This window comes from Solanum dulcamara, chromosome 10, assembly GCF_947179165.1.
Source record: "Solanum dulcamara chromosome 10, daSolDulc1.2, whole genome shotgun sequence".
Classification (NCBI taxonomy): Eukaryota; Viridiplantae; Streptophyta; class Magnoliopsida; order Solanales; family Solanaceae; genus Solanum; species Solanum dulcamara.
The window spans coordinates 71,653,022-71,676,583 of NC_077246.1; the positions used below are offsets into that span (position 1 = coordinate 71,653,022).

The window sequence follows — 23,562 nt, forward strand, 5'->3', positions numbered from 1 at the left end:
ATTTATAAAGAGCAAAATTATCATTGATACAAGTCCCTTAGCTTGTAGACGTTAGAAAGATCATGAGGTGATTGTTTGTACATACACATTCTTGTAATTGTTCTTGTTTGGTTCTCAAGTTTGACCCGTGGCCTATACACAATTTTTTGTAAATAATATCAATATTTGAAGAAGTAAATAAAACGACTAATTATATATAAGGACAACCTATTTAGTGTAATCTTATAAATGAGGTCAGAAGAGGGAAGAATATACATGGATTCTAATTTTATTAAGAAGTTGTTTCTGATAGACTCTCAGCTCAAAAGAAGTTTAACCAAAGCATGATAGAAAGGAACATAACGATAACAAAATAGCAAAATAAGTCATGCAAACAAAATAACAGATATTAACAAAATTAAAGAATAAGATACCATATGAATATTAGGAAAACTCTTAAGCACCTATAAATTTTCACAAACATTCAAACCCTTGGAATAGAACAATCATTTGAAAGGAAACACACACAATATATATACACTTCAATAAATAAAGGATTTGTGCCAATTATTTAGAGATAATAATATAATTATCGCTATATTATATTTAGCAGCGATAATATAATGTGTATTTATAAATAGCTAGCACTTTATATAAATATCGTCAAAAGACTTTAATAACTTTGAATACGATGGCATTAACTCAATTAAGGATAAAAGGAAAATTTGTTGGCCAATGTCTCTTTTCCTATAGTAATACATCATCTTCCATTAATAAGCCAAAAAAAAAGAAAGCTATAAACATATTAATATCACTTGGAATTAAAGGTCGAATTTTCATTAACTACACAAATAAATTCCAACAGATCGAGGCATCCGATGCAATCTAGTGGTCAATGAAGCATGCATGCTGAGAATTATGAGATTTTAAGTTCAAAATTTAGCGGAGGCAAAAATATCAAAGTGATTTTTTTACATTTGCTCACGCTTTGAAAGATCGAGTTATTCAGTATCTGTATTGATAAAAGATAATTATAAATATCCATTAAACTAATTGAAGTCGATTCGCACAATCTAGCCTAGCCTAGCGTAAAGATTAAAAAAAAAATTGAACCTCTTTTTTTATTGAACCATATCCATGCAGATGGAACCATATTTCAAAACCTTACATTAATTTTTGATTTGTTGAGACAATTTTAAAAGTAACATGGAGCAAATTTGAAATTGCAAGTAAAGGCAGATTCTTTTCCAAGTGTTTTGTCACATGAAATCTATCTTATGGATTAAATTAGTAATATTAAGAAGGATTCATAATCTAATCTTTATTCTCCCTAATCCCAAGTCCTTAAATATTTGTTAAAAGCATTTCCAAAACATTCCTTATCTACTTGACTATCCTTTTGCTCAATTCTTAATATGTTTGGAATAAAAATTTATTCATACTCGATATTATACTAAATCAAATTAATTTACAATAGTTTTGTTATAAATTAAAGGTACGAATGTATTTTGGTTAATCAAGAGTACGGTATTAATTAGATACAAGTTTCATATTTTTATTGAGTTGTAAAAATGTCGAGTGTGATTGAATAACTCTATTCAAGGGATTTGAATAGATAAAAAGAAATAACATAAATTACCTGCTACCTCGATAATTCTACGACTATGAATAAATATCTTTATATATTTTCTTTGTATGGTAATTTATGCTCGAGTTAATACATATTCCTATTTTATTGAATATCTGTTATGTTTTCTATAAAAAATAGGTATAGAATATATATTCAACATTACTTTTACTTTTTCTTATTCGGTCAAATTTACGCTACGCAATCACAACGTGAATTGTGCCACTGATATTGTTGACTACTATCATATATGTAAAAAGCAAATTTGAATTGTACAATATTTTGTAGTTGATTGTACCTTCTCTTTTTGCACAATTAAACTTATTTTAGCTGTTTAGCCTTGTCAATTTGTTGTTAGTGAACACGTAGAAATTTGAAAATTACGTAATTAGTAGTTAAATGAAAAAAATATTCGAATTAATTAGTAATTTCGACCCATGCACATATTATGTACTCTTTGTAGTGATATTTAAAAAAAATATATAACATAACGAGATTGTGCAATATATATTACAATAAAAAAAATCGCATTATTTTATTTAGATTGAGATGTTATATGCAACAAATACATATATTTTATTACGTTTAAAAATCAAAATATTGCTACATTTTAAAATATAGTAAAATCTCATTATACTTTTATGTAATAATAGGTGCTTATAATGCTGTTTTTGATATTTTCTCTATTTAAATTCATACAAAACATTAGATAGACACATTGATATTAAAGATCTCCAATTAGATTGAATTGTTTAGTAGAATACATCAAAAAATGTATTAGAATTATATAACATATAACTGATATATGTTATTTTTAATATATTAAATTAAATATTTTATAAGAAAAAAAACTTAAAAACTAAAATAAATATTAATATCAATATTATTAAACACTATTTTTATATCTCCTATAAGAAAAGAAAAAAAGGAAGTGCCGACAGAAGAAAAAAAGAAAAAAAAAGAAACGAAAAGCCATAAACAAATGATGAAATCCACCGCATTTAAACCACAGACCGCCATTTTGACACGAATTTGTATGCACAAAAGGTGAAGCAAAAAAATAAATAAAGAAGAAAAGTAACTACTCACTTGATTTTCGCTTTTCGCGTTTCATATTTCTTGACTCGTATTAATCAAACACATTTAAAAAATAATAATTTAATTAAAGACATATTTTATTAAATTAAACTTATTAATAATATAACCTTTTATAGTGGTTCAGTAATTTGGATTTGAGACTTTTATATTGGAGGTCTCGTGTTTAAAATTCTTAATTAGTGAAAGCAAAGAATTTGCCTTTTAAATCGAGCTCACCGCATCAAGTTTGCCTAGTACGAGATAATTCCCAAATATAATTTACGAGCAATGGGATAGAAGCAAATATTTTACTTTGTGTGCATTCAAAAAGCAGGAGTTGAAGGTTTTTCTTGTCATAAAAAAAACAAAATAAATATAATGATTTGAAGTTGAACGCTAACTATCTTTTATGTAGCTATTTATTTATCATAATTATTATAAAAAAACTTACTTTACTAAAATAGACAATTAAAATAAAAGCTCAATTGTTCTTCTTCTTCTTCCAGCTTTAGCAAAGTGATAAATCAAGAATCATTACAGTTATTATTTCATGGCCAAGCCCAAGAGGGTGTACCAGTGCTGGAAGGGGAACAATGTGAGTGCTTCTTGCTACTTGTTAATACATTATTCAAGTTTGTGTATACTGTACTTTTTTTACTTCTTTTTTTTTCTAAGCAAGCTAGTGGTTTTTGAAGAATATGACTAAATGGGTGTGCGTATAATGTGTTAAAAACTCGATGGGTTGGTTTATTTTAGTAGAATATGGTTTGGGTTTTTGTTGTTTTTACTTGATTGGCTGTGTTGGGGTTGCTAGAAGCTAGTTGTTTTTGAAGAATATGATTAAATGGGTATGCATATATTTGAATTGAGTTTTTTTTTGTTTTTACTTGGTTGACTGTGTTGGGGTTGCTAGAAGCTTGTGGTTTTTGAAAAATATGACTAAATGGGTGTGCATATAATGTGTTAAAACTCGATGGGTTGGTTTATTTTAGTGGAATTTGGTTTGGGTTTTTGTTGTTTTTACTTGCTTGACTGTATTGGGGTTGCTAGAAGCTAGTGGTTTTTGAAGAATATGATTAAATGGGTATGCATATAATGTGTTAAAACTCGATGGGTTGGTGTATTTTAGTGTAATTCGATTTGGGTGTTTGTTGTTTTTACTTTCTTGGCTGTGTTGGGGTTGCTAGAAGCTAGACATTATATGCACACCCATTTACTTGCTTGGCTGTGTTGGGGTTGCTAGATTGAGTTGTATTAGTTGAATATTAACTTTTGAGCTTATGGATTATTCAAATTTGGGGAGAGTATTCTTTGATTTTTAGAAAGCTAATGTTTTTTCTAAGGGATATGGGTATTTGGTTTGCATATCAACAACAACATATCCAGTGTAATTCCATAAGTGGGATCCGGAGAGGGTAGATTGTATGCATACCTTACCGCTACATTGGGTGGTAGAGAGGTTGTTTCTGATAGAACTCGGCTCAAGGTATTTGGTGTGCATATATTGTGTTAAAAGTCATTTTTTCTTCCGTACTTTAGAGGAGTTTGATTTGGACTTTTGTTGCTTTTCTTGCTTTGTTTTGACGAGAAAAGAAGTTTTGGCGTGTCCGGTTTGCTATATTGAATTGCATTAGTTGAATGCTCTTTTTGAGCTTAAGGATTAAGCAAACTTGGAGAGAGTAATCTTTGATTTTTAGAAAGCTAATGGATTTTTAGGGATATGGTGTTTTTGTGTGCATATATTGTGTTAAAAACTCGGTATTTGTGTACTTTAGAGGGAATTTGATTTGGGTTTTTGTTGCTTTCCATTCCTGTCTTCAACAAGGACAAAAAGATTTGGTCTTGTTGGGTTGCTGGATTTAGTTATATTACTTGATTATTTATTTTACCTTAAGGATCATGTATGCTTGGATATAAAGTTTTCTTTAATTTTTTTCAGTAAGCTAATGGCTTTTGAATGGTATTGTTAACTGGTTGTGCATATAGTACTAATTTAATGGAAATGAAATGTCGGATTTGATCTGGGTTTTTTGCTTTACTTGCCTCTGTTAGACAAGAAAAGAAAATTTGGACTTCTTGGTTGCTGGATTAGTTGTATTGGTTTATTACTTGTTTAAGCTTAAGGATCGTGGTCTCCTTCGTTTGGTTTATAATTGCTGATCGTCTCTTGCTTGTTGATGGGACGATTGATATAGTAATAGTGCTATGCTTGATTGCCACTTGAAATTACTGTGTAGAACTGAAATTTAGTGGCCAATAGGTTGAGTTGGTTACTTAAGGTTTCGATAAACAATTTGACAATGTTGTGGACCTTCTATACGCCGCTGTAAATGATTGCAAAAGTAATTAGTGATAAGTGAAGTATCATTTCCATGAAGACGAGTTATCAATTACCAAATTTAAGTTAACCTTTTCTTTATTTTAACTATTGAATTGGGTGTGGTTTTGAAGTAAAAAGAACTAAAACTAAAAACAACATAAACAAAGTAAATGCTTGGAACCTATGATGGAACACCCAAGGCAGTCAACTTCACCAATTGCTTCACTGGGAAATCACTAGTTTGCTGATGTTATTATTGAAATGAGATGCTATTCTAGGATATGTTCTGCTTTGACATTGTGTTCGCATTAACTTTCTTTTTTGTTAATGTTTGCTATCCGCAGAAATTCTTGCTTGATGGGAGGCTGATATTCGGGCCAGATGCTAAGTCATTGATCATCACCTTTACGCTTATCCTTGTCCCTGTTGTTATATTTTGTGTATTTGTTGCAAGTAATCTTGCTCACAAATTCACAACTGGACGTATAGGATATGCATTTTTGGTCTTAGCAATTGTCTTCACAATCTATGTTAGTTTCCTCACACTTTACTTTATTTGGCCTCTAATATTTTATCATATGCGGGGCAAAGTTCCGCTAGTACTTATTTCCTTCTTACTTTCATCTTGCAGATTTCTGCCCATAACTTTCTATTTATGTTTCTGCAAACATCCCCAGAGTGTCCAACTCTTTTGTTTGTGTTTTTTCAGCTGCCTTTGATTTTCTTGCACCTGATAACTGTCAAGAATTTTTTCCCACTTTCCTGTTCTGTTGCTCAGACTCTCCAAAATGTTGTTGCACCCGTGTTGGATCCTCCAAGCATGCACTACTTTTGGAGGCTCCAACATGCATGTGTCCACATTTTGAAGAGTCCAAGGCTCCGAGCAACATAGCTTTTCTGTGACTAATGTGAAAAATCATGTGCTTGTTGCAATAGGTCTTGTTTCTTCTACTTTCAACATCAACCAAGGATCCTGGCATTGTTCCACGCAATTCTCATCCTCCAGAGGAAGTATCAGGTTATGATTCTTCAGCTTCCATTGACGTTGGAAAACCGTTGCCTCGCACCAAAGAAATCATTGTAAATGGTCTGCCAGTGAGAGTTAAATATTGTGAAACATGTATGTTGTATCGTCCACCAAGATGCTCTCATTGCTCAGTATGTAATAACTGTGTGGAGCGGTTTGATCACCATTGTCCTTGGGTGGGTCAATGCATTGGAAAGGTAGTGAATCTTCCTTCTACAGCTTATTCTTTTCTCAAGTTTCTTTTGTGATTCCATTTTATATTCCTTTTCTTTCTATAACTACCTCTATGGTTTCTTGGGCTCATCATGAAGATGAAACCTTCCACCTTTGCTCTTTCTCTTAAGAAATTCACTTCAGCCTTGTGTTTACTGCTTTGCCGAAAAATATCCGCAGTTTTTTAGTTGATTAGTAGTTGTAGAAGTGCTTACTTTATTTGTATAAGCTGCTGTTTGTTGAATTGACTGATTGGCTTCTGTAAGCTTTGACAAGACACTTATAATCTAGGTGTGGACATTAGCATTTGTGATGTATGTTTCTAGCCTTTCATTTTTAAATGAATCTTTACTTGGACTGTGCTTATGTTGTAATTAATGAATGGTGGTATTCAATCAAATGATATTGAGCATGTTTCCCATCTCTTCTCGAGAAACAAGTAGGCTATTTCTTTGCAAAACTGTGCTCAATTTCATTATGCTCTAAAAGAGTTTTAAGGGATAACATAATGAAGCAATGGTGAGGTTGGATATTTTGTCTAAGGAACAGGCAGGAGAAATTGTTGTATCCCTTCCCTGTTTTATTTTGTATCAGTTGCTTATGTGGCTGTAAATAAAAAGTCTATCAAAAAGAACTTCACCTGATACTTTTAGCTGCACCTTGGCGGCCTCTTGAGACTCATTTCTTTTTTGGTGTACAGCGCAACTATCGTTGCTTCTTCCTATTTGTTTCTTCAACTGCTCTCCTCTGTGTTTACGTCTTTTCAATGTCGGCATTATATCTTAAACTTCTTGTGGATGATTATGGAACTGCTTGGAAGGCTATCAAAGTATCGCCAGCTTCAGTGGCACTGATGGCATATTGTTTTGTTTCGCTGTGGTTTGTTGGAGGTCTCACTGGCTTCCATTTGTATCTCATAAGTAGAAATCAGGTTACTCTTTTACACCTCTTATGTCAATATATAGTTCAATTTTTTCATTTGCTTTAGTTTGCGAGTATAATAATTGCAGTACTGCTTTAGTTTTTATATACTTGATCATTTTGTTTTCTGTGATGATTATGTTGCTCACAAACACGTCTCTCTCTAGCTCCAGCATGCTGGAGTCAATAATCTGTATGTGTAGAAATGTTCTATAGCTATACTTTTTTCAAGACAGCTGTTAGGGAATACTTAAGACATGGTCAAGTAATTCGAATCCCTTTTCCTTCCAATATTCTTTGAAATCTTTTATCAACCGGAACTTTTGATTGACCTCTTGTTGTTATGTAGTTGTTGTTGAATCGGTACATATATTGAAGGCTCATTCTTCAAAATGTGTGAATATAGCTCGTCTAGAGTAATCTTTTTTTTTTACCAGTTCAATTCAAATGATGTGAATTGGTATCACTGATCATTAAACTCATTGAGCTATCTATGTCGTATTTGTTTGTCAATTCTTAATTGGACTGGTTTGTTTTAATTTGAGATTTAAATGGTCTGCTGTTGAATGTATTGTCATGTTCCCATCACCTGCTTTTACAAAAACAATGTCAGGAATCAATAAGATAAAATCTTTGTTGGCTGTCGAATGATAGATTAGACAATTGATTTGATATCACTACGTTCTCTCTCTTTCTTTTCCCCATGCATTATTTTGATTTGTTTTAGTTATATTGAACTCCATAGACCACATATGAGAACTTCCGTCAGAGAGGGCTAAGAGGAGACAACAGGATCAATGTGTATTACCGCGGTTGCATGAACAGTTTTCTTGAAGTATTCTGCTCGAAGATAGAACCTTCGAAGAACAATTTCCGCGGATATGTACATGAAGAGGCATCAAAGACTAGGAAGGGCGGCAACATTCAAGTAACAGAAGTTGACATCTCTGACGAGGATAGAAGAGTCAAGGTAGAAGATGATCTTGAGATTGGAGATGATCTGATGAAGATATCCCAACGACGTAACTCTCAAGATATTGGTGATATTAGAGGTAGAGGAAGTGACAGGTCGCCCATAAGTCGTTCTGAGCTTGACTTTGGATTTGGTCTAGAGTCGCAATTTTCCTCCAGATCTGAAAGTCGCCATTCTGGTTGGTGAAGAAGAAGTGAAGGGAACTGGTCCTCCGATATTACCATCTTTGCCAAAGCCATCTACTGCAATGATTTTGCAGTCAGTTCTGAGATTTGAAATGTGATACATTATGATGGCTAGCCATGAAAGTTCATCTCCAGTGCTCTTTCCCGGTGTCATTCTGGCTCAACCTGTTTTCGTGGACGAGACCATACACAGAACAGTTTTGTCGCAAAACACACAGATGATCTGCTGATTTCTATAATGTCTTTTGCTGGTTATTATTTCTTGAAAGAACTATGGACATATGTCAAAGGAATTTGAAAATGTATACATCTAGTCATTCTTTTCCTATTACTCTTCCTATATGGATTACTCTGGAAACTCCTATTTCCTGTCTTGTTTTATGTGTCCAAGGGGAATCAAATTCTCATATGCTTAACTTCTGAGTTCTGATAGGATATAATGCATCAGTGTTGGTATGATCGCATCCTCACTTTTGAAATTCAGCACGGTTTTCTAGCTGAATTTGTTTAGAATGGAAAACTGTTGAGGAAATTAAATCATTTTTTGACAACCATTGATGCATTATTTAGCAAGGAAATGTGCAGCAAACTCAAACTACTGTATGATTGAAGCATTTAGCATTATTGTCATCCAAATTCCTAGTAAAAATAGTTTCATAGGAAATATATAGAAAAATTGACAAATACAAAGAACTTAGTTATACAAAAGTTAAGCTACCTATATTCAATGATAGATCCTGGAATATAAATAATGAGTTTTATTCCAACCTAATTCTTCCAACACATTATATAAATTTATATGAAAATATCACTAGATTTAAAAAGAACTTATATTTATACTTGTAATTTTTAAAACATAATGAATTTTGTGATAAGATTTTATAGATTGAACCCATATAATTTGAATCATACATTCATTTAGTATTAAATAATCACACACGCTAATATATACTTGTCTATCAAAAACTACCTCTTTTCTTTGTAATGATAATGTTTGCATATATATCATAAAATTACACGAAATATGTTATTATTTATTATTATTATTATTATTATTATTATACATATTAATATAATATGTACCATAGCCCCTTCGACAAGAAAACTAGATTGAAAATTGAAAGAAAAGAGAAAAGAAAGAAAACAAAAATAATACAAAAACAGCATAGACTCAAAAAGTAGTAAAAGAGACCGTATTCAACACTCTATACTAGCTTTCTCTCTCTTAGGGTTTCACAGCGATCGAATTCAAAAAATGGTAATCTACTATTCTCTTGTTGAATTTCTCTGTATTTTCATTCGATTCAGATCCCATTTCGGTATATTCAATGTTTTTTTTGCTCAATTTCAGGAAGGTAATGGGAATTTGGAGGCGCAAATAGAGATACTGTTGAATGTGGAGAAGCAGATGAGACAAGCTGGCGATGTTGCGGGTACGAGGAAAGCTTCCATTGATATTCTTCAGCTCTGCTTCGAGGCTCGTGCATGGACTACACTTAATGAGCAGATTGTTCTATTGTCAAAGCGCCGTGGACAATTGAAACAGGTATTATTTTTTATTATTACTATATGTGTGTCCTTGTAGCAGAATGTAATGAGCCTGAATAGACTGGGATTGGTGTGCTGAATTTTGACAGTGTCAGTCAGTAAGGAGGACAGTGGGTATTAACACATTTAGAAGTGTTGAGCTATAACAAAATGCTTGTTCATATATACACACATATATATATTTATATATATGCATCATATCTTATTGGAAATTTTGAAGAAAAAAAATGATAACTTCCATCAGTAAGGAGGACAATGGATATCAACACATTTTGAAGTGTTGCCTATAACGAATGCTTGTTCATATATATATGCATCATATGTTATTGGAAATTTTGAACTAGTATTAGAATTTTCAGAAATGAAGAAATGCTTTCCAATCCATCTCCCCGTCCATAACAAAATTTATCTTATCTACTTTCTGTTTTCCAAATTTTTGAATATCTTCTGACTGCACTACCAATTGATTAAATCTTTTTTTTTTAGAAAGGACATACTATAGGGAAGAGGTATCAAAATCCCACTTTTACTTAGTTAGATTTCAAGTCCATGTTAGGAGTTTAAAGGACTTTTTGATTGCTTTTTTTTTTCCAAACAGGTAGCGATTTTATAAATGTCAAAGGAATTATTGATTTCTTAGGGTGTAGTTCAAAAATCTAGTTTATGTTGTGAAGGAATACTATCTTTGCTTTAATAAGTGAGAGTTAAAAAGGAAGGATAATTGAAAGGGTGAAGGCCTGAGGGGGCTAATATTTTTCTCTTGTTCTAGATGGAAAGATATATGCTTTTATTTTCTGCTTTATATCGTACAAGAAGTATGAAAGTGAGTATTTTCCTTATTGGGGTACAAAGAAAGGAAAGTTACTGTTTTTGTGGTATGCAGTGATTATGGTTGATGTGTTTGTCATGAACAGTGATTTTCTGCCTTAATGCAGACTTTAGTAAAATTAGTTTGCACCTTGTTGATGCTTTCTAATGTTTGCTTGCTTACTTATCAGAAATAATCATTAAAAGTCATGCATATTTGGGTAGAGGAGAGGATTTTCCTTTTATGTAGTTCACTCATCATTGGCATGATCAGATGTGTAATGTGGTGACATGCGTATGTGTTAATGCTTAGGCATGCTTGGCTACTAGTCATGTGCCTATTTACCTTGGAAAGTTTGATTAACATGATACAGTTGAATATATGCTCCTGCCCGTTGCTTATGCCAAGTGCTTATAGGCACGTCCGTTCTTTACTTAACATATTGTATGTGGAACTATCTCATTGCTATGGGAAACCTGTGAGATGCGATGTTTCTCCTGTGGTGATGGATGATCTCATGGTTTTGTCTGTTCTATACCACTGTGTAATAACATTGTTTAGTGTTTTTTAATTTGGACTTGTGCAGGCTGTACAGGCTATGGTCCAACAAGCGATGCAGTATATTGACCAGACACCTGATCTTGAAACTAAGATAGAACTCATCAAGACCCTTAACAATGTAGCTGCTGGAAAGGTAAGTGTTCTTTTGACTTTTGTTTTTTTTGGTTAATTTTAGATTAGAACACTTTGGTTCCTTTTGTCTTTCTTTCCCACCGAACGACTTTAATCTTGCATGTAGATATATGTTGAAATTGAGAGAGCCCGTTTGATTAAGAAGCTTGCAAAAATGAAAGAAGAACAAGGACTCATAGCCGAGGCTGCTAATTTGATTCAAGAAGTTGCGGTCAGTATTTGTTGACCTCTTCCTTGGTGACTACTTAGTCTTTTTGATCTAGTGATCGGTGTCAAACTGAACATCAGTTTTTATTGGGAACTTTTCGGGATTTACTTACTTGCAATGTTCCCATCTGTGGGTATGTTGACGGACAGGTTGAAACTTTTGGAGCAATAGCAAAAACCGAGAAGATTGCGTTTATTCTTGAACAAGTATGTATCACTGATCCCTTTCATTCTACAGAATATTGAAGCATGACTTTGGCTAGTTATGTAATGCTGAACTCTACAGGTGCGTCTCTGTTTGGATAGTCTCGATTATGTGCGTGCACAAATACTCTCAAGAAAGATCAATCCCAAAGTGTTTGAAGCTGATCCTACTAAAGAAAAGAAGAAACCCAAAGAAGGTGATAATGTAGTCGAAGAGCCTGCTCCAGATATTCCATCATTGTTAGAGTTGAAGCGGATTTACTATGAATTGATGATTAGGTGAGTTATGATTTTATGTGGAGTGTGCCTCTACGCCAAGGACGGGCTCCTCTTCGTTGGAGGTCCAATAAAATAAAAGAATCTACGTCAATTCATACCTCAAGTTATTTTCTCTTGATAATGATGATAAACTAGACTATTCTTACCCTAAGCGCTCAGGGGCTCAGCATATTTATGCCAAACTCATAATTTGAACAGATTAATAGTTGTAGTTGATGCCTCTTCTTCACTGATTATTGTAGCATGGTCCTAATTTGAACAGATTAGTGTTGAAAAAAATCACTGACTTGCTTCTTAGTTGATTTTCAATGCATCCTGACCCTTAATGTACATTGCTCATTTTACTACTGAATTATTTAACATGTGCATTCTGGGTGAAACCTTTATGACTCTCCATATTTAGCTGATGGTTGTTTGTCTTGTTTTTGTAGTGCATGCCCCATTACAATTGAATGTGTCCATAATGTGCATCCAGTGAAACATTTTGACTGTCCTCATTTTGCTTATAATTTGATTTGTCTTATAAATGAATTTGGATTTCTTGCAATTTTTTGAAAGTTAATCGGCCTTATGGTGTTGGGGTTTGACAATGATACAATGTAGAACTTGTTACTGTTATCAACTATTCGGTAACACCAAGGGAAATGCTGTTTTTACTCTGCTTGTACACAAAAGATTTTGATTTTCCACCAAAGAGATAATATTCATGCTTGTGATGTTATGCCGACCTCATTCAAATTCTGCAAAGATGAGTATTTGAGAGCTATAGTTTTCATTTCCCGTCTTTTAGGATTAGTTTTTGTTATGAATGGACTTCAATTGCAGCAACGAAATGGTCTGATTGAAAAGGTTACATTACTTATTCTAGTTAGTCTGGGATTGAAGCATAGTGAAAATGTTGCATTTTCAATCCCAGCTCGTTTGGAATTGAAGCATAGTTGTTTGATTGATTGATTGGAGTTTCAAGTTTCATAGTAAGATTGTGCTGGGACTGGAATATTAAGCTGTTAGAAGGTCAATTATACTTCTTTCTATACTAGTTTCTCCCTCCAAAAACTTTTTCGCATTGTTTTTCACTTGCATGATAATCGTTAGAATGTCGATGGTGGATTCTAACATCCGTTTGAGGAGTGGAAAAAGGTATATTTCATAAATCTAAATTAACATGTGATTGGGTTAACCCCTCCTCTCTTTCAAGTCATGCTTCTACCATGGAAATTGATATCATACTCGAGCAGTGCGCTCTGGCTTACCTGAAGCTGAGGATTTTATTCTTGATCCTCTGCTTAACCTAAAGGGAAACTTCTTAAGCCATGGAAAGATTGATTATTGGTTTCATCCCTGAGCAGTTAAAAAGTGGCCAACAGTGACCTACCCTTCATGAGAACAGCATAAGCTATTCAATTTGCCATTATGACCTTGTTAAGATCAGAGCTCTTGAAGTTCAGGCACCTGGTTGTGAAGTGGGAAATTCCTTTCCAACAAAAGTCATGCTTCATATGATAGACTTAGTTCATGCCCTTCACAGAAAGTTTTATGCGTGAGTAGGGCTCACTGTTGCAAGCACTTGATCATACCTGATTTACTTCGTCTTTGATTTGCAAGTTTGTCAATTCTAGAGCTTAAAAGAACTCCCTTAATGATGGTACTTTTGAGATAACTTTAAGCTCTTGCTAGAAAAATGGAGACTGCAGTTGTTGCATCTGGAACTTTTCGTTGTATTTGTATGCCTTAAACTTGTCACAATAATTTCTTTTATTCCGGTGCTGCAGGTATTACTTTCAGAACAATGATTACCTTGAGATATGTCGCTGTTACAAGGCCATCTATGAGATCCCTTCTGTAAAGGAAAACCCAGCACAGTGGATACCAGTAAGCCTAATTCAGTTATATTCTTGAGGTGGTATGGTAATCTGTGCAATTCATATGCAAATCTTCTTTTCTCAAGATTGCATCCATGAATTATCAATCTTAACTAGAGAACTAATGTATTACATCAACATGTGATATCAAATGTCAAATTGTCAATGAACATTGGGGACACAAGTAAACGAAGGTATTGAATGCTAACGTATTTACTCGATACAGAAATCTTCCTTTTTCTGATATAGGGAAGTGGATAATTTTGTAAAGAAGAGAGTGGAATTTTGTTGTTTCGGTTTCAATTTTTTGAGCTGGCAATGCGCTTTAGATAATTGGTAGTGGTGGTGGGTGGCAGTGGAAGACTGGAAGTTGTGGTGGTTGTAAAGTGGCATTGGGAAGAGTAGTAAAAGGTTGCTTCCACAGGAGTTTTTAAGTAAATGTTTTAATGATTTTGAAACTATATCTGTAATATATGAATGAATCAGATCTGCAGAGAAAATAAACAGTTGTAATGAATAACAAATGTGCTTAAGTTGGTTGAGATATGAATGATTCGAATTCAAACCTCCACCAAGTGAAAACAAACTGGGCCTTTGTTTTCTGCATGTAGTCTGTTTTAAGCTTAAGAAAGAAAGAGAAATCCTTCTCATTTGTCAGGAAGATGACACATGGGAAAAAGAAATAAAAAGAAGGAAACACTTTATTATATGCTTGTTCAAGTCCATCCCTTTCTGATGAATTAGTGCTGGCTTTCTACTCCTTAAACAACTTCTTTAGAAATCAATAGACATCTATGCTAAGCTGATAGTGTTAAAGAAATTATTAAGCTGTTGAGGGGCCAATTAACAAAGAGCAACCTGGTATATTGGAATAAAATGTGTTGTATGATGGACATATCCAATATGTTCAGAACTTAAACGGCAAACATTCCTACTTAAGTGGAGCTTTAGTTAATGCATTTTTTTCCCAATTGAAAAAAGGAAGGATTGCAAGAATAATCAGATACATCTAGTTCAGTTTTGTCAAAAAGATCCAAAAGAAATATTTGATTACGCGTCACTTAGGAGCCTACATGAAAAGCTGGGCCACAGGATCTCTGGATACCCCTAAATTATGCTGAAACTTTTTGCTATATAATGCAGGTGCTGAGGAAAATTTGCTGGTACTTGGTATTGTCACCGCATGATCCTATGCAATCAAGTCTTCATAACTCAACTTTGGAAGACAAGAATCTTTCAGAGATCCCTCATTTCAGGTTCTCTTGAAAACTGTACTTGCCCAATTTTGTTCTACGGAGCTGAGGATTAGCAATTATCTTTCATTTGTCCTTAGGAGATTGTGAGGAAAAATGTTTCTCAAATTTTTCCAACCATCATCAGCACCCTTTTTGGAAAATATCCTTGCTTTTGTATCAATTGGCATTAGGTAGTAAAGTATTTTGCAATAAAGTGGAGAAGAAACCCCAGGATTTAGCTTGCATATCTTTTTATACAAGCTAGATATGAGTTTTCTTCTGTATGAAAATTACCTTTATCAAAGTCCTTCTCAAAAAAATAAAAAATAATTACCTTTATCAAAGTAAAATTGTGTTTCTTCTCATAATGACTTGAATACATAGTCAAGATTAGATGCAGATGTATCAGCCTGAATGTTTGATAATTTTACTGTGCATCTGTGGGAATAAGTTGAGGTAGTGAGTCTACCCTTTTATGGATTTAAAGAATATCACTCTTTAACTAGGCCTCTTCTTCAGTAAAACATTGTTTCTATACAAGTACTAAAAGCAGATTATCATAACATAATTATCTCTTCTAAATTAACAAAGTTTAGTTTCTCAAAACTTTTTTTTTTAACTTTACCTTTGTCAAATAAAGTTTCTCAAAACTGCTGTATTTAAGTAAAACCTCTACAAGAAGATATTGTGTATAATACGGTAACAAGTTTAGTGGTGAGGCTGCTTTTTATGAACTTTTAGAACACATTATTGACTACCATCAATAAAAAGATTGTTTTAATTTGATTATTAATGCCTTGTTAACAAAGTTTACTTTTGAAACTTTTGTTTCTAAGTAGAAACTCTAAAGGGAAATAATGTGTAATGGCTTGGGATGAATAGCCATATGGACTGTTGGCATCAAATCTAGTCTCAAATTATTAACCTGGAAGCGAAATAGTTGTAAAATATTTCTCATCTTTTATGGAACAGCTTCAATATGAAAATTTACAATTTTCTTCTATCCTTCTGCTCTAGAAGGCAAACAGTTTTGGTCTAAGGTTTATTAGTATCTGCCTTTTCTTTTGTTTTAGGCTGCTTCTGAAACAATTAATTACCATGGAAGTCATTCAATGGACATCATTATGGAATACTTTCAAGGATGAGTTTGAAAATGAAAAGAATATGCTTGGTGGCTCTTTGGGTGACAAGGCAGCTGAAGATCTCAGACTGAGAGTTATAGAGCATGTAATACCCTATGCTGCAAATCTCTCTTTTGCTCCTTTTTATGGCTTCTTGGTTCATTTTTCCTATGATTATTTCTTTGCAGAACATTCTTGTTGTCTCAAAATACTACTCGAGGATAACTTTGAAAAGATTAGCAGATTTATTGTGCCTTTCCATTCAGGTTGGTATTCATGGTTCCTCATTCCTGATTATACATCACATCTGAGATGTTCCTTTATAAATTTTACTATTGAAATATAGATAAGTTTCCATTAGATTAATTCTCTGCAAAGTATGTACGCTGCAAGAACATTGTGGGTTAAATTTAAACCCCTCAAAACAAATAGCAATGTAACTGTGTTTTCTTTCCCCACGTGTCTCTAACATTGTTTCTTGAAAAATCTGTGTTGTAGCATACATCACTAGCATTTGTAAGTCTCATGGATAGCGTGAAAATTATGCTCCATCTTTGCAGTTAAAAAGAAAAGAAAATCATGGCGTTGTGAATAATAAACAGTTGACTTGAATCACTGTGAGAGCTACTACAAGCTCTCAAATTAGATCCCTCTTGATAGTTAGTCTTTAAATTTAGATTTTAATAGTACCCCAAAAGCTCCATTGGCATTTAATGCTGCTAGTGTAGTTAGGTATTGGTTTGAGTGGGTTTAAAAATCTGAAAACTATGATCTGGATGCCTAAGTTAACTATTTTATGGCTGAAGAGTGTCTGCTATCCAGTTCCACATGATCATCCTGATCATCATTGTTATTCTGAAAACATTGTTTACATGTTCTTCTGAACCGATTGAAATTGCGTGTTTTACTCATTAACATGTGCTTTTGTTCTCTCATCTCAGGAAGCCGAAGAACACCTTTCAGAAATGGTTGTATCAAAAGCACTTGTCGCAAAGATTGACAGACCTGTGGGTATAGTCTGTTTTCAACCAGCAAAAGACAGCAATGACGTACTAAATTCTTGGGCTTTTAATTTAGAGAAGCTGCTTGACCTTGTTGAGAAGAGTTGTCACCAAATCCACAAGGAGACAATGGTGCACAAAGCTGCAATAAGGGCTTGAAAGATTGGCAGGACTCCAAAGGTAGCTTATCAATCATGGTAATTGTAATCGAGGAGCAGTTATGTGACAAAACTGAAATCGTTTTCCAGTCTGGCTGCCTGACCCTCAAAGGGGAAAAAGCTCGTAGTCTCAATCCTTTCACCCCTGTTATCTTCATCTGCCTCCTCAACTTCCTTGGCTTAGACTTTTTCTTGCATCTACATTGTTTTGTTTGTATTTCCTCTTGTATTCTCCTGATGCTGCTTTATTCATTGTGATCAACAACGGTTATCATTGATGTTAAGAGATCACAGGTTAATATACTCTTCGAGTTATTCGTCAAATAGGATCAGATGATTGAAAATTTTATTAGGTTGATATCAATCATGTGCCCTCCCCATGCGATCAGACTTCAAAGTGTAGACTTCCTTGTGACTAATCATCATCTTCCTTTGAGAATTGAATGAAAGCATATATATATTCAACCAGTTCATTTTCTTTAAGTATCTGCATGCTAAGTATTTTTATTCCATTGTGGAATATAGGTTCGTTTAGATAACACGTGCATTCGCGAGTTTCTTGTTCCGATGAGGATTGTTTACTCGAGTATGTTAAGGTGTTTATACACGCATTTTATACAAATTTATATTCTATCGAGCATTTGGATTGCTCCAACAAGCACCCTAAACTGGACATTTCCCTCCATCCATGAGAAAGATGTAGTTTACCTTATAACCACAATTGTTAGGACCAGCTTGATCACCTCTGATCTAATTGTTTGTAATGGTTGCAATTTTAGTATTTTGCATATATCAAGCTAATTGTGTATTCAAAAGCTTTAATTTCTTTTGATTCTAAGATTCAATATTCAGTCAAATACCAACATATAAAATAAGATATCCCAATATTAAGTTATAGTATCACTTATTCCATCATCACCCCATATTGTCTTGTTAAAACAAGAAATTTCCAAAAATAACTCTTATTTTATGAGCTCTCACTCAAGGTATAGATACCCAACAAAATCATCAAAAAAGAAAACTAGGACTTTGTCCATTACATAGGTCATTATGCAGACCCATTTTGGTTCACAATTCATTCAAAATTCATATTGAGGTTATAAATATAAAACCCTAACTAGTCACTTCTACTACATCATCTTGAAGAAGAAGAAGGGTAATGAGCTGAATCCGACGAAGTAGCCCGAAAATCACTTTCGCTACTCTGACTAGTAGGCTGAGAACCACGAAAATACATACTCGGAACAAAAGGCACTCGAGAAGAAGAAGACGACGATGGAGAAGAAGAAGAAGACTGGAATGTAGTAGAAAACTTGGATTGGTTTAACAAACTTAAAGATGAATGCACCCTTTGAAAATCATCATTCAAGAAATTGCTATTAGATAATTGAGTGTGCACTATTGGATTACTATTTGGAAAAAAAGAGATTGCTGAAAGAGTGTTTGTAGAGGTATTAGGAGAAATAATACTAGAGACAGGTACATTTTCCACGGAATTCATGGGAAATGTGCCTGTCAGAAACTGTTTTTCTGTTAAAAATCCCAAATTACTTTCCATGGTAATATTCGTGGGAACTGTGCTTGTCAGAGATGGTTGTTCTATCGAAAATCTCATATTATCAACGTCATTCTGACGTGGGATTGAAGAAGTAGGCAAGAGCCTAACATTTTCAGGAAAGTTGAGTTTGGCTTTGCTACCCCTAAATTTAAGAGCAGATTCATCATAAGCTCTAGCAGCATCTTCAGCAGTATCGAATGTTCCAAGCCAAACCCTAGCAGCTTTATATGGATCTCTAATTTCAGCAGCCCATTTTCCCCATGGCCTTTGTCTAACTCCTCTATATCTTCTTCTTGGTTGATTATAATCAATAACATTGGTGTTATTATTATGCTCATATGTTGGAGTGCTAGTGTATATGAATGTTGCTTCTGTTGATGATGTCTTGCTTGCAATAGTTCTATTAATGCTTGAATCTCCACTACCTATTAACATAATAACACAATCAAAGAAAACATATTTTTAGGGAAGGGTCCATTCAAAAGATATCTATATGTACATGTAAATATTACCTGCTATATCAATAAAGTTAACTTAATAGTCCAAAAAGAAGTTCCTTTTATTATATAGAAGCACTAGAAGTTTCTTATATTTTCTAGTGTGTTGAACTATAATAGACACTAGAGAACATAAAAATTAAACTAAAAGTAAATAAACTAACATGACCTAAAGTAAAATTTGAGGCTCTAGTCTTCTTCATGTTATCTTTGCATGGATTTACATTACATACAATATTGACATGCTAGTTGGTTTTTGATTTACTGCTATAGATGAAGAGCAGCAGAATTTAAAATTTATATATGCATTAGCAGAATTTAAAATTTATATATGCATTAATTATGCGAGTTTTTAAATTACAAATCAAATATTGTTGTATTAATTTTATACATAAATAAGAACTACATAACTCACATCCAAATCAACTAATAAATTCATCTTGTATACATTAAAAAAAAGAGAATCAAGGGTCAAAACAAACATATTTAACTATTCCAATTTAATTTTTTGAATTTTATATCTGAATTATCACCAAATATTTATCAAAACATACCTTAACTATCAATTGTTCTCTTTTTAGTGATATTTCAGATAGAAAAAGTGAACAAACTGATAGCTACCGGCAACTTCGATAAACATTTGATGATATATAGTTCAGGTACGAAACTTACATGTACAACCGATAGTTCAAGTATAAAATCAAAAAATCAAAATATTTTAGATGTATTTTTTACCGAACACTCCATAAATAAAATAACCAAATATAGTCCTATAAACATATATTAAAAGAAGCAAAGTAGAGAATTATTTTGCATACCTGATGATGAACTAATAATATTTGACAAGAAATATTGCTGCTCTTCACGTCCTCTTTTTTCTCCAACACCTCCAGAAAATTCATTCAAAGAAGAAGAACCAATATTATTATTATTATTATTATTATTATTATTATTATTATTATTATTATTATTTCCTTGATTTAATATTCTATCTTCACCAGTAATGACACGTGTCAATGCAGAAACCATCACAGACATCTCTTCTTCTCTATTAATATTCCCAGAAAACATTACATTATTATTATTATTATTATTAGTAATCCCATCTTCTTCTTCTTCATCTCTTATACTAATTGCCTCATAATCCCCTTTTTTTCTATAATTCGCCACCTTGAATATACACATGTAACACACAAAAAGGAAAAAAAACCTACTAGTATATAATAGTACTAACAATTACTTTAATATAAAATGACAAATTTGAACATAAGTCTGATGCATCAAACATCTCGCCGCACCCTAAAGAGAAAGAGAGAGAAAAAATAAATTGAGTTTCAAGAAGGTTGACAAGAGATAGCAAACTAAATTTCTTGAACAAACAGTTATATAGAGAGAGATTTAAGGTTGCTAGAGTTGGGAGTTGAAAATATACTAAAAAACAAAAAAGAAAAAAAGTAAACGCAAAACTTTGTGTTTTTTTAAAAAAAAAATAGAAAAGTTAGATTTATAAAGAAAATAAAAGCAAATCTACACTACGAGAGTTGGTTGGTCAACTCATGGGCTAGATAGATACAACAAATAGAAGGAGAAAGTACTCTTAATCACGTCTGTTTTAGTCCGTTCGAAAAAGAATATGATCCGTTCGAAAAAGAATGACACATTCTTAGATTAAATAATAATTTAATTTTAAAGTATTCATTTTATTTTTAATAAAATAATTTATAGTCACACAAACATCTATCTCTTATTTTAGATCACAAAAAATATGACCAAAAAAGTTAATATTAGGAAAAAATATATTTTTTTAAAATAAAATAAATAAATAAAAACGAAAAGTAAGAATTATTTTGGAGAAGCTAAGTGTGAAAGGAGATATCATAAAATTGAGGATGGCAATATTTAGCAGCTTTTGTTTTGTCAGTTGGTGTTGTTGAGTCCAATATAAGCTAAAGGCCGACATGAACAACCCATTCCTCTTTGTTTTTGTTTTTGTTTTTTTAAAAAAATCAATATTCGATATTTACTTTATAATTTGAGTTAATAATCAAAATTATATTTATTAATTAATTTTTTTTTCAAATTTTACATTCTAATTATATATATATATATATATATATATTGTTTTTTAAAATTTATTTGAACTATTAGTACTATTTATATATTAAGATACAACCAATTGAATAGTTGATGATGTGTGATGTACACATTCTTTTTTTGTTAAAAAGAGGAATGTCAAATAGAATTTTGACTTAGATTAATATTTTCATCCAAATATATTAAAGCATATCTAAGCTATTAAGTTGAGTTTCATATCTTAACAATCCAATGTTTTCATATCATTACATACTTAAAGTATTAATTGTTAGAAACGTCAAGTGAACTTATTTTTATGGGGATTTTTTTAGCTATCACACGTCTATTATCGAATAATTTTAAGTATTTAAATGATTCAACAGTAAAAGTCATATCTTTAATATATAGTGTGTGATAGTTCAAATATGTAATAGTTCAAACATTTATTATGAAATTTTGATTAATCTAAATATTGTATGGCGTAAAATACATTAAAAGGAAAAGTTTTTGAGACCAACATGGGCCACATTATTTAATTAATTTTGGTGAAAGATCAATTGTTTTTATTTTCCTATGATCAATATAGGAAAAATTAAGATGACCTAGTCTTATGGGACCAAATTAAAAGGATCCAAACAGGCAATATGTGAATAGTAATGATCACATGTCAATACTATTATTGTAATTAATAATGGAGATTTATCCTATAAAACAGTTTTATAAGTATATTCTGGAAGACCATTGACCAAGATACTCTAAAAATAGAGTAGTGATGCCAAATTGGACCAGCTGCTCTAAATATTTTGAAACAAATTTGTCAAATTGGTTTTCTAAGTATATACATTTTTAATTTTATTTTAAAGGGCAGCCCGGTGCACTTAAGCTTCCGCTATGCGCAGGGTCCGGGGAAGGGTCCGACCACAAGGGTCTATTGTACGCAGTCTTACCTTGCATTTCTGCCAGAGGCTGTTTCCAAGTATAAATAATTGTATACTCTATATATATTTATTTCAATTTATGATGGGATGTTGACAATTTTTTTATTGTTACGACTTTCCAAAGAAAAAAATCGATATATACTTAGTCATAAAATAAATTATAATTAAATATTTTAAATATGTTAATTCAAAAAAAATTAGGAAGTCGATATATTCTTACAGAAATATATTTAAAAACATACTGATAATGTTAATGCGTTTTTGTATCGACATATTAAATCAGTGGCAATGTACGTAGTTATTAGTTTTAAAATTGCAGTGAAGTTTTTTTTTTTTTAAAAAAAATAATCTTTCTAATAAAAAATACTCCATCAATTTTAAAAAGAATGACATCCTTTCCTTTTTAATATATTTAAAAAAGAATGATTCTTTTTTTTTGATAAAATTTTAATTTCAACTTTTCACGTGACATATTTAAGACCACATGATTAAAACGTATTTTGATACATTTGACATAACTTTAATTTAGGATTACAAGATTAAATTTTTTTTTTTTTTTTCTTAAACTTCATATCAAATCTTATTAGGCTATTTTTTTTTAAATGGAGGAAGTAATAAATAAAATAGAAACAATTTTTTTTTCAGAAAATAAAAGAGTCAAATGGGAAATCTGTAATGTTTGGCAGTATTTTTTATTTATTGTGGACGGAGATTGACGGTGCTGACGCCGAAAGGCCTTTTTAAAAAGAAGACAAGTGATTGGTCAACGCTGACTTTAGTCAAAGTCTGTGAAATATAACGCGGTTTTTGTAACAGTCACACATGCAATTTTTTTTAAAAAAAATTATGGTGTTGTGCTGTAAAGTTCGATTCAATTTAAGTGCATTTAGATCAATTTTACGTGATACATTTCATTATTATAGATATTATGTAATTCTGTTTATTAAATTTGAAAAAATAATTTTTTTTTATCTAATGTTACATTATTGTTTTTGTTGAAAAATGAATATGAAATTATGTTATTTTTAACTCACTTTATTGATCAGTAATAGAACATA

The 23,562-nt window shown here is 32.2% G+C and overlaps 3 protein-coding genes across 3 annotated transcripts; 2 read left to right on the forward strand and 1 right to left on the reverse strand.

Annotated features, from left to right (window-relative positions):
* The first annotated feature begins 3,108 nt into the window (after positions 1 to 3,108).
* Positions 3,109 to 8,697, forward strand: LOC129871540 (protein S-acyltransferase 8-like). Its single transcript, XM_055946481.1, has 5 exons — positions 3,109 to 3,278; positions 5,348 to 5,533; positions 5,940 to 6,227; positions 6,944 to 7,174; positions 7,910 to 8,697. The coding sequence occupies exons 1-5, from the start codon at positions 3,234 to 3,236 to the stop codon at positions 8,321 to 8,323; spliced, it is 1,164 nt and encodes a 387-aa protein (XP_055802456.1). The 5' UTR covers positions 3,109 to 3,233; the 3' UTR covers positions 8,324 to 8,697.
* Positions 8,698 to 9,447: 750 nt separating this feature from the next.
* Positions 9,448 to 17,802, forward strand: LOC129870679 (26S proteasome non-ATPase regulatory subunit 12 homolog A-like). The gene is made up of 11 exons (XM_055945521.1): positions 9,448 to 9,580; positions 9,674 to 9,868; positions 11,265 to 11,372; positions 11,478 to 11,582; positions 11,729 to 11,785; positions 11,865 to 12,061; positions 13,834 to 13,933; positions 15,067 to 15,179; positions 16,232 to 16,385; positions 16,468 to 16,545; positions 17,221 to 17,802. The coding sequence occupies exons 1-11, from the start codon at positions 9,578 to 9,580 to the stop codon at positions 17,437 to 17,439; spliced, it is 1,329 nt and encodes a 442-aa protein (XP_055801496.1). The 5' UTR covers positions 9,448 to 9,577; the 3' UTR covers positions 17,440 to 17,802.
* A 546-nt stretch (positions 17,803 to 18,348) lies between these two features.
* On the reverse strand, positions 18,349 to 20,830 carry LOC129870896 (ethylene-responsive transcription factor ERF110-like). Its single transcript, XM_055945775.1, has 2 exons — positions 20,312 to 20,830; positions 18,349 to 19,421 (listed from the first exon to the last, which is right to left on the reverse strand). The coding sequence occupies exons 1-2, from the start codon at positions 20,676 to 20,678 to the stop codon at positions 18,574 to 18,576; spliced, it is 1,215 nt and encodes a 404-aa protein (XP_055801750.1). The 5' UTR covers positions 20,679 to 20,830; the 3' UTR covers positions 18,349 to 18,573.
* Between the last annotated feature and the right edge of the window lie 2,732 nt (positions 20,831 to 23,562).

What these genes read in the sequence shown, in the direction of transcription:
- LOC129871540 (XM_055946481.1), top strand. Translation starts at nt 3,234, where the DNA reads ATGGCCAAGCCCAAGAGGGTGTACCAGTGCTGGAAGGGGAACAAT. An exon ending in AGTGCTGGAAGGGGAACAAT is followed by an intron (nt 3,279 to 5,347) that starts GTGAGTGCTTCT and finishes TGCTATCCGCAG; the next exon opens with AAATTCTTGCTTGATGGGAG. An exon ending in TGGGTCAATGCATTGGAAAG is followed by an intron (nt 6,228 to 6,943) that starts GTAGTGAATCTT and finishes TTTGGTGTACAG; the next exon opens with CGCAACTATCGTTGCTTCTT.
- LOC129870896 (XM_055945775.1), bottom strand. Translation starts at nt 20,678, where the DNA reads ATGTGTATATTCAAGGTGGCGAATTATAGAAAAAAAGGGGATTATGAG. An exon ending in TATTATTAGTTCATCATCAG is followed by an intron (nt 19,422 to 20,311) that starts GTATGCAAAATA and finishes TTATGTTAATAG; the next exon opens with GTAGTGGAGATTCAAGCATT.
- LOC129870679 (XM_055945521.1), top strand. An exon ending in TTGCGTTTATTCTTGAACAA is followed by an intron (nt 11,786 to 11,864) that starts GTATGTATCACT and finishes TGAACTCTACAG; the next exon opens with GTGCGTCTCTGTTTGGATAG. An exon ending in TATTGTGCCTTTCCATTCAG is followed by an intron (nt 16,546 to 17,220) that starts GTTGGTATTCAT and finishes CTCTCATCTCAG; the next exon opens with GAAGCCGAAGAACACCTTTC.